The sequence below is a fragment of the Dendropsophus ebraccatus genome, chromosome 1 (assembly GCF_027789765.1).
Source record: "Dendropsophus ebraccatus isolate aDenEbr1 chromosome 1, aDenEbr1.pat, whole genome shotgun sequence".
Lineage (NCBI taxonomy): Eukaryota > Metazoa > Chordata > Amphibia > Anura > Hylidae > Dendropsophus > Dendropsophus ebraccatus.
The window spans coordinates 105,897,897-105,912,080 of NC_091454.1; the positions used below are offsets into that span (position 1 = coordinate 105,897,897).

Here is a 14,184-nt window from a genome sequence, read left to right on the forward strand (position 1 = left end):
GGCGGATTACGCGAGGAAATATTTCCACCTGAAATCAACTGACACTGAATTCCGAGCAGAATGTAAGCAGAATCTCTGCAGAATTCCGCATGCATTCAGCACTGAAATTCAGCGAGTATAGAGGGAGATGCCAACAACAATTTTGCAGACTTTGGAAACTAGACTATATGGTACCTGAATTTTCTAGAACAGATCACCTCAGAGCTGGCAGAGGAAAAGGAGCAGAGCTGTGCAGAAATGGCAAATCACCACCGCTTTGCAATTGATGGAGATGCACTAATTTCAGATGTATGTATGTATGTATGTTTTTTTGGGAAACTTTTGCTGTGGTCATATGCTGTGTGCATGCCGACATTGTCATTTCTTTCTTGTGGGCCCCTGGTATCACCTCCTTTGGGTTGTCTTGGGATTTCCCCACCCTTTTTTCCCCCATTTCCGCGCTGATTCAGCGTGTAATTTCCGCTTGTATTCCACGCTGAAACAGAAAATCAGAGCCCCATTGATTTGTATAGGCTTCCGCTAGCGGAAGAATGAACATGTTCATTCTTCTGGCGGAGAGCGGATTAGCCGCGGAACGTTCAGCGAGGAAATTCCACCGTGTGAACTGCAGAGCAGAATTTCCATTCAACACAATGGAAATTAGCTCTGCACCTATTTTAACGGCTGATTCAGTGCAGAAATTCAGCTGCTTTTGCTCTGTGTGAACGAGCCCTAATGCAAAACTTCGAGGAGTTTTGCAAAAATACTATCACATGCCAATGGGAAAACGGATCTTCACTCTACCTTTTTACCTCAAAACTGGTTAATGGCGTATAAATGGTCTATAAAATCGCTCATGAGCAAATCCCAACAAGAGAGTCTGTCAGTAGGATTATGCTGTCCTAAGGGTAGTGACAGAGAAGCTGAACAGAATGATGTATCACTTACATTGTCCTGTGCAACTGATTCGGACATATCTTCCTGAATAACATGGACAATAAGTAGTCCTCTCTATTATGTGCAGGAGCCCAGAAGTCCTCATTCATGAGAAGCAGAAAACTCCGCCCACCAGCTGCTGATTGGCAGTTATCTATTCATGCTGTGTATAAAAAAATAATTGGAACAATGACTAACATGGTGGACACAGGATAGTGCGGAAGAATAAATATCATACAAATATATTCAATTTTTGTTCAAAGAGAGGTTTTAATACCAGATGGGACTAACCTATCTTCCTTACATACTTACCTTATGTTAACCTCTTTTTCTCCTACCTAATCTTGACTATAGACCTATGACAGTATCCCAATGTAGGGGTTATCTTCCGTCTGGAAATGAGACACCTTACCCACCAGTTTCCCTTCTATGATAGGCAGGGCATAATTGGGTATCCTCCCTGACAGCACCTTAGCCTTAAGCCTTTGTATCAAAACCTTTTTGAACAAAAATTTAATGTATTTGTAAGATATTTATTCTACTGCACTCAAACTTATGTCTTCACTATCCTATGTCCACCATGTTAGTCATTCTTCCAATTCGGTTTCTGCTTATGTAGCCAGATTCTTGGGGACCATTTAGACACCTTTCAATTGTCTGTGGACCTCAATCACTCAATCAAAACTAAATGCTGTGTATAGGCAGTCAACTGTCAATTAGCAACTGGAGGGCGGAGGGAGGGTTGTCGCAAGAATTCTATTCTCCTGCATATTAGGAGAACAACTGAACAGATTATATAGATAATATAAACAATATAAATCTGTTCAGCATTTCTCTCAATAGTTTATGCTGCCCTCATTTAAGGCAGCATAAACCTAGTGACAGATTCCCATTAAAAACAAGATTACTTTGGTATTTTATACACCACTGAGACTTTGTAAGATATATCCATCTCATATTCCCCTTTGTTGTCGGAATTGTGGTGGAACAGGTAGCCTGCTTCATATCCTTTGGGAGTGTCTTCTGATCACTAGTTATTGGTCCCAAATCACCCACTTATTGGAAGAATTATTAGGTATTAAGATTTCTTTATCTCTGCTTTAGCCCTTCTCTATCAAGATTTAGAAACTGTCCCAGCACAACTTAGGCCAATACTCTGTAAGGTCCTTACAATAGCTAGGTTACTCATTGAGAAACAATGGAAACAGCTGGAGCCATCCACATTCTCTAGTTTTGTCTATGTTGGCCAATATCTCTGTTATGGAAAAATATGTTTCATACAGCAGGGGTACCACTAAGACCTTTGTTCTTATTATATAGATGCAACCTTGTGATACGTTTCTATTGTACTTTGTCATCACCATATCAACACTTTGATGCTGTTTGAAATTCTTTATTTATATTATTTGGTATAAAATCTGTAAAAATACAAGTAAAATGTGTTACCACAAACCAAACATGGACCTAGAACATGCCCACCAAGTTCCTTGTAGAGGGACCAAGGGGTCAGGGTTCAACTGGGTCGCACTAGTCCTAAAGGTCGATTAACCATATGCATTCATGCTTTACACCCTTCTTGCAGGCTGTAACTTGAGCATAAACCACCACCTAAAGCCTTCATCACAGAACCTGTTCGCTGACCAACACACACACGAAGCACAACACTTTGCTGTGTCGGGGTGCAATGGCTGCTGTCAGACACAAAACTTAGCTGTCATTAACCTGTTTGTAACGTTAGAGGGGAGACAGGGAACCCCAAAGTGTTCAACTTGCAGGCAAGACATTAAGAGTAAGCCACCCATACAAAATACGGTCGCACACTGACACAACAATCTTTATGGAACTAACTAGGTTTGTTTAGGGGTACAAAAAACAACAACTTGTAGGTTTAATGCATAAAAATGTATAGTACTAACAAAAGATGGTTACAAAGGACATACAGAAATGGCAAACAATTATGAAGTCAAACAGAGAAATAAAGAAAGTTCTGATCTTTAGCAATAGAGCTGCATGGCATATGTCCGTCCTCCCCAGGGGATTGATTATTGAAAATGGTGTGCAAACCAATTTGATTGGATCCTCAGCTTTGTGACAAATAGATGTTAACCCCTTCAAGACAAAGCCTATTTGCACCTAAAAGACCAGGCTCATTTTTCAAAATCTGACCTGTCTCATTTTATGCTCTTATAGCTCAGTGATGCTTTAACGTATGCTAGCGATTCTGAGATTGTTTTTTCGTCACATATGGCACTTCATATTAGTGGCAAAATTTGGTCACTACTTTGTGTGTTTTTTGTGAAAAACATCAAAATATCATGAAAAATTGAAAAAATTTGCATTTTATTAACTTTGAAATTCTCTGCTTCTAAAAAAAGAAAGTCGTATCACATAAATTAGTTACTAAGTCACATTACCAATATGTCCTCTTTATTCTGGCTTCATTTCATAAACATATTTTACTTTTTTAGGGTGTTATGGGTCTTAGAAATTTATCAGCAAATTACAACATTTTCGTGAAAGTTTCCAAAACTGATTTTTTTAGGGAACAGTTCTTTTTTTAAGTTGATTTAGGAGGTTTGTATACTGGAAACCCTCATAAGTGACCCCATTTTGGAAACTACACACCTTAAAGAATTAATCTAGGGGTATAATGAGCATTTTAACCCTACAGGGGCTGGAGGAAAGTATTCACCATTAGGCCATAAAAAAAAAGAAAAATTAAAATTTTCCAATAATATATACGTTTAGATTAAAGTTTCTCATTTTCAAAAGGAACATGAGAGAAAAAGCACCCCAAAATTTGTAACGCAGGTTCTCTTGAGTACTACCGTACCCCATATGTGGGCGTAAAGCACTGTATGGGCACACAGCGGGGCTCAGAAGGAAGGGAGCGCCAATTAGCTTTTCCATTGCAGATTTTGCTGAAGTTTCCAGGTGCATTTGCAGAGCCCCTGTAGTGTCAGCAGAGAGAAAAACCCCCATAAGTCACCCCATTTTGGAAAGTACACCCCTCAAAGAATTCATCTTGGGGTAGGATGAGCATTTTGACCCCACAGGTGTTAGAGGAAAGTATTCAAAATTAGACAGTAAAAATGAAAAACTCAAATTTTTCCAATAATATGTTCGTTTAGTTTGAAATTTCTCAATTTCACGAGGAACAAGAGAAAAAAAAAGTACCCCAAAATTTGTTACGCAGGTTCTCCTGAGTAAAAAGGTACCTCATATGTCGGTATAAACCACTGTATGGGCACACAGCAGGGCTCAGAAGGAAAGGAGCGCCAATTAGCTTTTTCAATGCAGATTTTGCTGAAGAAGTTTCCGAGCGCCAGGTGCGTTTGCAGTGCCCCTGTAGTGCCAGCGGAGTAAAATCTCGCCATAAGTCACCCCATTTTGGAAAGTGCACCCCTCAAAGAATTCATCTTGGTGTGTGGTGACCATTTTTACCCCACAGGTATTAGAGGAAAGTATTCAAAAGTAGACAGTAAAAATGAAAAACTCGAACCTTTCCAATAATATGTTCCTTTAGTTTGAAATTTCTCAATTTCACAAGGAACAGGAGAGAAAATTCACCCCAAAATCTGTAACGCAGGTTCTCCTGAGTAGAACAGTACCACATATGTGGGTATAAACCACTGTATGGGCACACAGTCGGGCTCAGAAGGGAAGGAACGCCAATTAGCATTTTCCAAGCAGATTTTCCTGAAGAAGGTTCTGAGCACCAGGTGCGTTTGCAGAGCCCTGTAATGTCTACAGAATAGAACCCCCCCAAAAGTCACCTCATTTCGGAAAGTACACCCCTCAAAGAATTCATCTTGGGGTAGGATGAGCATTTTGGCCCCACAGGTATTAGAGGAAAGTATTCAAAATTGTATGAAAAACTTGAATTTTTCCAATAATATGTTGGTTTAGTTTGAAACTTCTAAATTTCACAAGGAACAGGAGAAAAAAAATGTACCCCAAAATCTGTAACGCAGGTTCTCCTGAGTACAACGGTACCCCATATGTGGGCATAAACCTCTGTATGGGCACACAGCAGGGCTCAGAAGGGAAGGAGTGCCAATTTGCTGGAGCAAAACCGCAGCTAGTAATAGTTATTAGAATAGCGCAGTTACTAAAATAAAATAAAAAAAAATAGATTACAGGTAATGTGGGGTGGTTCCGGGCAATCTGGGGTGGTTCCAGGCAATCTGGGGTGGTTCCAGGCAATCTGGGGTGGTTCCAGGCAATCTGGGGTGGTTCCAGGCAACCTGCTATGGTTACGGATAAACTGAAGTGCTAATAGGTAATCTGAGGTGGGTTCCTGTAATCTAGCGTGGTTACGGGCAACCTGGAGGGGGTCACTGGCGACGTGGGGTGGTCAGAGGCGACGTGGGGTGGTCAGAGGCGACGTGGGGTGGTTGCGTACAATCTGGGGGGTTACATGTAATCTGGCATGATTATGGGCAACCTGGGGTGCTTATGCGCAACCTGCGGTGGTTACGGGCAACCTGGAGGGGTTACAGACAATCTAGAATTGTTATGGATAGACTGAAGTGCTTATAGCTAATCTAGGGTGGGTACATGTAATTTGGGTTGGTTACAGGCAATCTGGGGTGATTACGGACAATCTGGAGGGGGTCACTGGCAACGTGCGGTGGTTACGGGCAACGTGCGGTGGTTACGGGCAATCTGACGTGATTACGGACAACCTGGGGTGGTTACGGGCAACGTGCGGTGGTTACGGGTAATCTGGGGGGGTTAGTGGTAATTTGGGAGTAAACTGCAATTATTACTATAATAAAAAGTGTGTGTTTTATTTTTTTGTATGTTTGTCACTTTTTGTACTTTATACATTCATTTTCACTGTATTACTATGATTACTGTGATATTTTCTATCACAGTAATCATAGTTTAGTGACAGAGACCAAATTTTCTGAGCTGGCTGGTTGTGGAGCGCATGCGCACTTCATAATCAGCCAGGACGCCGAAGAGGAAGGAGCTCCAGGACCAGGTAATGTATAAGGGGTGGGGGGGGGGGGGGTGACTGGGGGACGGGGGTGACAGGGGGGGTGGGGGTAACTTGGGGGCACATCACTTTTTATCCCCCGTCACCAATCATTCATGGTGACAGGGGATAAAAAGTTCCTGGAGCAAATGGTACAAGCGATCAACGGTATATAGTATATACCGCTGATCGCTTGTACCGGGACCCCACAGGGGGGTCCCCGATCACTGCCCCATGCTCTCCGCTACCTCCGGTGGCGGAGAGCATGGGGCTTTCATTCATTTTTACTTAAGATCACTGTGAACAGACATTAGTCTGTTCACAGTGATGGCGGCGGCCATCTTGGATCTGATGGCCGCCGCGGGGAGGGGAGTTAGTGATTGGGGCACTAGGGGGGCTGATCTGGGGTCTGATTTTTCTTATTTCATCTCCCCCCCACCGTGGATTCAGCGGCCCATTAGTGACCGTTTCGGCGGTCACTAAGGGGTTAATGGGGGTCAGCTGCTGGATCGCAGCTGATTCTCATTATCTCCGGTGCTTCACTCAGATGAGAGCGGGATCGCTTTCCCTGCAGCGATCCCGCTCTCATCATAAAGCCCTGTCAAAGCAGGAACGTATATATACATTCCTACTGCACAGGTCATGTGCAATAGGAATGTATATACTGTATACAGATTGCTGACGTGAAGGGGTTAAATAACTCATTTTTATCTAATTCCTTAAGGGGCTGGCCTGAGGGGCTTCACCTCATGTCTCTGACGCACCCCTTATGGGAAGAGCTTCATTAGCTATGCAGTCTCCCTTTCAGCCATCAAGGGAACAAGCATGAAAATTTTAAATACATACTATTCTAATTTCCCCGGTGAAAATACTGGCCCCAGCCCTTCTTCATAATTCATATCTCACCGTTCTCAAATCCCACGTATGTGATGACAAAAATAGGTAATTGTTTGGACTGCATGCAATGTCCCCGTAATACCCAAAGCTATTAATTTGATTTTGTAGGTATGTGGTTTATCTGGAGCAAGTTATGGAAGATTCCATATACCTGTCCAAGCTCTGAAAATCATTCCCCCCTCCCACCCTGCTGACAACGGACACTGCCTTGTAAATTGGTTTTACTCCTTTAGCAGCTCCATGTTAGCTGCCACTTGGAACAAGCAGTTGGTCTTCTTTACAAGGCGAAGAGACGGCCAACTCCAAGCTAATCAATATCAAATATCATTAACTTATGAATTAACCTCAATCTCAAGCCAAAAACTGTACTAATGTATGAAATAAACTCCATAAATATACATATAAAATCAAACCACATAAAGCTGGACAGACTAGATACGTTGAGATTTATGGGCAATTTATGGAAAAATCACTGAACAATTTTTTTTAAGGAGACCACTTTTGGGGAAGATTTCTTCTCCAGTGGAACTAAAGGAGATAATGATGCAATTTAGATGCTCCGAATGGCAGGACTTAAAAGGGACTTTGGGGGTTATGAATGTGACATAGGAGAGAGAGGCAGACCGGTTGCTTGCATATAAAACCTGTCTCAGGAATGTTTGTTATGTTTTTGATATGGTTCTGTGTATAGGGACAGTTGAATCGCCGAGAGTTTTGGTGGCCAAGAAGCGTTGTCGCATACCCTATGCTGGGAGGAACTATCTCATCCCTAATCTGGGTATCAACGTGACTTTCTGTTAAGAAGCATCTTCTTACAACATAAACAATAGACTGCACAGCTTCCTGGTAGCCTACTGTTTTTGATTTAAAAAAAAAATGCAAAAAGACACCTGTTCAGTTTACTTTTCATAACTCTTTATTTGTATTCGATACATAACTTTGTTGGTATGTGTACTGTTCACGTTTTAGTCATTACATGAATCGGCTATAGCATTGTGTTGAAAGGGATGTGAATAAAAATTGGTTAAAAAGAAAAATCAAACCCCATAATATGACTTTGTACATTACATGAATAAAAGCAAGTCAGTCCATATTCCTCACGTCATGAAAAAAAAAAAATCTCAAAATCACTTGGATAAGTTAAAATAACACGTAAGACTTAAAATGTGTCACTGTCGCTATAACTTTCAAAATCTAAAACAACAATAGATGTGATTTAAAGAAATTTTGCAATATACATTAATTATTTATTTTTTAGTTATCATGGAAAACACGGCACTTCCTGTTTTGTGACAGTTTTTTCTCAAGAAACAGGAAAGAGTCAGAAAACAGGGAGTCCTGTGTATCCCAGGCCATATGAGCACTCACAGAGAAGGCAGTCATGTGACTGACATTCACATTGAGCCGTGACTCTCTGTACTGGCCGGAATTCCTGTGTTTAGTCTGTTTTTTTTCAACCAGCACAAGTCAGAAAATCTGCCTTCAGGAGACTGGACCTGGATTTCTGGTAAGTTCAGCTTTGTTTTACAGCATGATAACAAAAATAATGAATGTATACTGAAAACTTGCTTTATATCACACCTACTGTTAATATGGATTTTGAAAGTTATAATGACAGTGACACTTTAGCTGCTAAAGGACTGAGGTAATTTTGGGCTCAACCATCTATGACAATATTGTATACTGAAATTTATGGCAGCTAAACAAAATTTTCCCACATTTCGTTGATATTCAGAACATTGTCAAGTCTGATAAAAGTTTTACATTTATATGCATCATTCATCTTAAAACACAACTAAAGAAACCACATACATTTTTCAGATGTTATGACACATCCCTTAGCAACAGAAGGTAAACATAAAAATACACTTAAGTGCTTCATTGCAAGCTACTTCATTAATAACTGCAATAAAGCAACCGCAATGACATAACATTCAACTTTAACAAAGCAGTATCTTAATTACTTGGGTTTAGCTCTTTCACGACCATGGATCATTGATGCCTCAATGCCTGGGTCATTTTTGGACTTCAGCTTATGGGATCATTATGAATAGAGATGAGCGGATTTCCCGAAGTTCGGGTTCGTATGAACCTGAACTATCGGCATTTGACTCCCGCTGTCTGCCGGCTCCGTGTAGCGGGTGGATACAGCCTAAGGAACATGCCAATGGCTGTATCCCAGTTTTCTAGGCGTTCCTTAGGCTGTATCCACCTGCTGCACGAAGCCGGCAGGCAGCGGGAGTCAGATGCCGACAGTTCAGGTTCATACGAACATGAACTTCGGGAAATCCGCTCATCTCTAATTATGATCCTATAGCTGAAGTCCTTATCTCTGCCCCGCTTCCCCCCTGCTGCTGTCACAAGCCTGTGACGGCGGCAGGGAAGAGAAGGGTGGGGGCACCCTTCCTTCCCTCCCCTTGCTGCACAATCCACACAGGATGCTGCACAGCTTAAATCCCTTCAGTTTCGCTTTAACCTACTGTGCTGCAGTACAACATCTGGGACAGGGTATCTCACCTATAATGTAGCACTAGCATCTCCATCTGATTAGAGACTACTAGGCCCCTTTTGAAACCAAGGCCCAGTAGCAATTTCCTAGCACTTTAAAATAAAACATAAAAGTATATCTTACTGTAAAACCATTCTCATCTTGGGCGTTTATCTCAGCACCGTGGGCAACCAGAAGTGTAACAACTTGGGTGTGGCCTTCACTAGCAGCAAGCATAACTGCAGTCATTTTCTTCCTGCAAACAAGGATACAAGGAGAGAACAGATAATGTACATTTTTTACTTTTACAATAAAATATGTGCAAAATATAATAAAACCTGCTGTCAGTATAAATAAATCCATACAATATGTCAGTATAAATAAATACAAGAGACATTGAATGTTAGAGAGGACCTGTGGTCAGAATTAAAAAAAAAAATAATTTTTAATGCACCGATCCCTTAACTTACAATGGCCTCAGGATAAAATATTTTCAACATACAATGTTCCTTTCTGGACCAACGTAACATGGAGAGCAGATCCAATATAAAATGCTACAGGCAGTCAAGATCTGTGACACACGTGAATAACTAGATGATTGACCAATAAATACTAGTAAAACCCCAGTATTAGTCAAGTGCATGCATTGAATGGCTGTCTAGCAGCGCCTCCTTACAGTACAGTGTGATACTACATGTCCTGTACTGCTCTTTACCTGTGCCAGGATGAGCTGCTCCTTTCGGCACCATTTGAGAGCGGCTTCATGTTATTTTTCCCTAACAATCATTTATTTTGCTTTCTAAGAGCCATAGCTCATTTTTACAGGGCCACATAAGGGCGTGGGTTTTTTTCTAGGAACGAGTGTACTTTGTACGAGTACGAGTGTACTCCTTTTAATGTACCATAAAATGTATGATAAAACCCCCAAATTATTATTTATATTACTGTATTTTCTGGCATATAAGACAACTTTTCAACCCTGAAAAATCTTCATAGAAGTCGGGGGTCGTCTTATACGCCGGGTATGGTCGCCCCACACTGTGGGGGGCTCAAAAACGGCCACATCCCCACTGTATGGGGGCTGCTGGGAGAGCTTCAGGAGAATGAGAGAGGCGCCAGAAGTTCCCGAAGCACTCCCGGCAGCCGAGCATCTCAGAGCCTCTCTGATGAGACGCTTGGCTGCCCGGGAGAGGTTTGGAGATCTCCGTCTCTGGTGCAGGTAGTGTACGTCACACAGCCTGCGCAGGGAACAGTATGGGAGGCGCACCGATGCCCCAGATGAGTTAAAGAGGACCTGTGACCCCCTGTGCCGGGGCAGAGGCCGGCCGACCCCCTGCTAAAGACACTTATACTTACCCCGATGATAGTCCTGCTCCTGGAGCCGCTCCCGCCGCCGCGATATCACCGTGGGAAGCCTGGCACGCGCGCATCAGAGAGGAGTCCGACACTCATAGAGAATGACGGCTTACAACAGTTTCTAAATCTAGGCTGTTTGTTCTATTCAAATCAGTATTTAATCTCTTAAGGACGTATGACATAAGGGTATGTCATCCGTCCGCAAGAAGAGTTCAGAGGGGGGCCGCGCCGCGACTCCACTCTGAACTGCTGCGATCCCGACTGCTATCTGCAACACAGGATCGCGGCTATTAAATTTTTTTAAGCATTTTTGACCAAACTCTAAAAAAAAAATTTTCACAAAGAGAAGGGTAAACATAAAAAGTAATGGTTTAATCTAGAGTTCTTAAAGACATGTGCAAACCAACAAAAATAAGCAAGGGAAGTTAAAAAGGCTGCTAACAATTAAGGTTGGTCTTGGCAGGATTAAAGCGAACACTTGGTAAAAACAGGAAACGTTTGCTATTTTGCTATGACGCAGACAATTTTAATGCTTTAACACAGTGCTCCTCAATTCCAGTTCTCAGGCCTCATCAACAGGTCAGGTTTTATGGATTATCCATACAAAGAACACCTGTGATAATACCTGATGCACAGAGTATAATTATACTAAGGAAATACTAAAGAAATCCTCAAAACATGACCTGTTGGTGAGGACTGAGGACTGGAAATGAGAAACACTGCTTTAACTTATCCAAGACATCAGAATTCTGGGAAGAAAGTAAAAAAAATCTCACACCTACTAGATTGTTCTGAATGGATAGAATGCCTTCAGATAAATGTGTCAAAGGTTCCACAGACCCAGAGCAGACTTCTGGCACCCAATATGGCAGTGCCCTTATACTGTATGTCCTCCTTCTGGCAGGATGGGAATTTAAAAAAAAGTCTCCCATACATGCTAGATTGATGGCCGAACCTTCAGTGAGCAGCGGATAAGGCCACCAATAGTGTAAAGTACAAACTCCAGGCCACCAGATAGAAAATAGTTAAAGGACAACTCCGGGCAAAATGTATTTTTTTGTATGTTATTACATAAGGAAAGTTAAACAAATTCCTAATATACACCAATTATAGGAAATGCACATAAAATGCTATTTCCCTCAATTTAACAGATCAAGCAGGCATCAATTCCTATCAAAAACCGTGACGTCACAAATCAGTTGTAATTCATATGAAGTGTCCAGTAGGGGGCGCAGTACATGGAGAAATTACATTGTAAGAATAACTTTATCACAAGTGCCACCAGCCCGGTCCACGGCACATGAGACGGGGCTGCTGGCACTTGTGGTGCGGCTGTCAAGCTCCCCCCCCCCCCACGTCAGCAAACCCCATACTAGTGACCCCCCAAGAACCCCATAGCTCACCCCAAAAATGCACCTCCCCTCCATGCCTAGGAAAGCCTAGAAAACTGGGATACAGCCATTGGCATGTTCCTTAGGCTGTATCCACCTGCTGCACGGTGAGCTATGGGGTCCTTGGGGGGGTCTTTTACTGGTCTGGGGTCAGCAGTTGCAGGGGGGCGGGGGCAGCCACACTACAAGTGGCAGCAGCTGATGGCACTTCTGATGGGGGAAGTTTTGGGGGTCACTGGTCTGGGGTCTGCTGTCGTGGGGGGGGGGGCAGCTATGTGCCATGGACGGGGCTGCTGACACTTGTGATTTAGTTATTCTTACAATGTAATTTCTCCATATACCGCGCCCCCTCCTAACCACTTCATATGAATTACAACGGATTCGTGACGCCATGATTTTTGAGAGGGATTGAAGCCTGTTTGATCTACTAAGTTGAGGGAAATAGCAGTATATGTGCATTTCTCATAATTAATGTACATCAGGAATTTGTCTAACTTTCCTTATGTAATAACATATTAAAAAATAAGTTTTACCCGGACACAAAAATTCAGTTTCAAAATGTGATAAAGTCTGGGCAATTTGGTGTGCACATCCTGTGACACTACATACGGTGACATTGTTATACATCGACCAGGGACTCACTTTCTGCAAACCTAAGTAATTAGGATTCTGGATAATGTGATTGCACTTATCTGTAATACATAATGCTGTAGTATATACTGTATTGTAGGTTATTTTTGATGTACCCACTCATTTTGGCATATGCAGCACCCTTGCTTGAGTAGTGACTATAGACACGCATGCTCTATCTGTACTGGTTTATTGTTCTCTGGACATTGTTTAATTGAACAAATTTAGAAAAAAAAGGCAAATACAACATGGAGAGAGAGAAAAGAGCTGCTGTACCTCACAACTATGGCTGACACTAAAGCCTCTCGGCTACATTTAAAAACCAATACCAGGATGTTGGTATATAATTTGATCAAACCATATTGCCTTATGTACCACGTGCAGTTCCCCTGGTTCACATGAGTCCCTACACTAACCCAACTCTGTGTCGGTCAGCGACCGTCAACCTCGCAGAGAGTGTGCAAGCAGAGAAGCGAGGCCATAGAATGGCCCTGCAACCAAATCCCAAGGGACCCACCAAACCCAGCAGGTGCTGCCGGCAAAGAAAGCTGCCACAAGGTCTAACTACTTACCATTGCTCCTATAGGTAGAATGGGAAGAATAGGAGGTACTTGCCATGTGTGCACAGGTGCTTCCTGATGATTGGGGTCACATGGGTCTTACAAGGAGGAGTGCTAACACTCAGAAAAGGGAGAAAAGTAAAATACGACATGGAGAGAGAAAGGAGCTGCTACACCTCACACCTATGGCTGACACTAATGCCTCTTGGCTACATTTAAAAACCAACGTCAGGATGTTGGTATATAATTTGATCAAACCATATTGCCTCAAGTACCATGTGCAGGTCCCCTGGTTCACATGAGTCCCTACACTAACTCAACTAAAATTATATACTAACTACTGATGTTGGTTTTTAATGCAGCTGAACAAGTTTTTGTGTCAACCATGGGTGCGATGTGCAGCCATTTCTGTTCTTTAGGCTTGTCCATATTTTATGTATTCTGTCCCTTTTTTCATTGTGGCTAGCACTCCTCCTTTGTAAGTGATCCAAATTAGCAGGAAGCACCTGTGTACATATGGTAAGTACCTCCTTTGTTTCTCCCATTCTACCTGCAGGAGCAATGGGAGAGGTAACAGCTTGTTCACACTTGTGTTGGTTGGTGGCCGCATTCTCCTCCGGCAGTGCTTGCGGGGTTTGGGGGGCCGTTTGGGTTTGGTCCTGTGACATTGTGGTTGCAGGGCCATTCCGTGGCCCTCCTTCCCTGCTTGTGCATGCTTTGCGGGGTTCGCATTTGCTGACCGTCACAGTGTTGTTTGGTTAGGGACTCGTGTATCAGAAGACCTGCACGTGGTACATGAGGCAATATGGTTTGATCAAATTATATACAGTGGTACCTCGGTTCTCGAACTTAATTGGTTCCGGAAGGCAATTTGATAACCAAGCAGTGTCTTCCCATAGGAAATAATGTAAATGTGATTAATTGGTTCCAGCAGCCACCATTACCTACAATACTCATTTATTA

At 42.4% G+C, this 14,184-nt stretch overlaps 1 protein-coding gene across 1 annotated transcript in view; it reads right to left on the minus strand.

Moving 5' to 3' along the window:
* ASZ1 (ankyrin repeat, SAM and basic leucine zipper domain containing 1) overlaps positions 1-14,184 on the minus strand; it is a 79,628-nt gene that overhangs the window by 51,132 nt on the left and 14,312 nt on the right. The window contains exon 5 of the mRNA XM_069956067.1: positions 9,429-9,540. Within this exon, the coding sequence (XP_069812168.1) occupies positions 9,429-9,540 (112 nt within the window). The remainder of the gene's footprint in view (positions 1-9,428; positions 9,541-14,184) is intronic.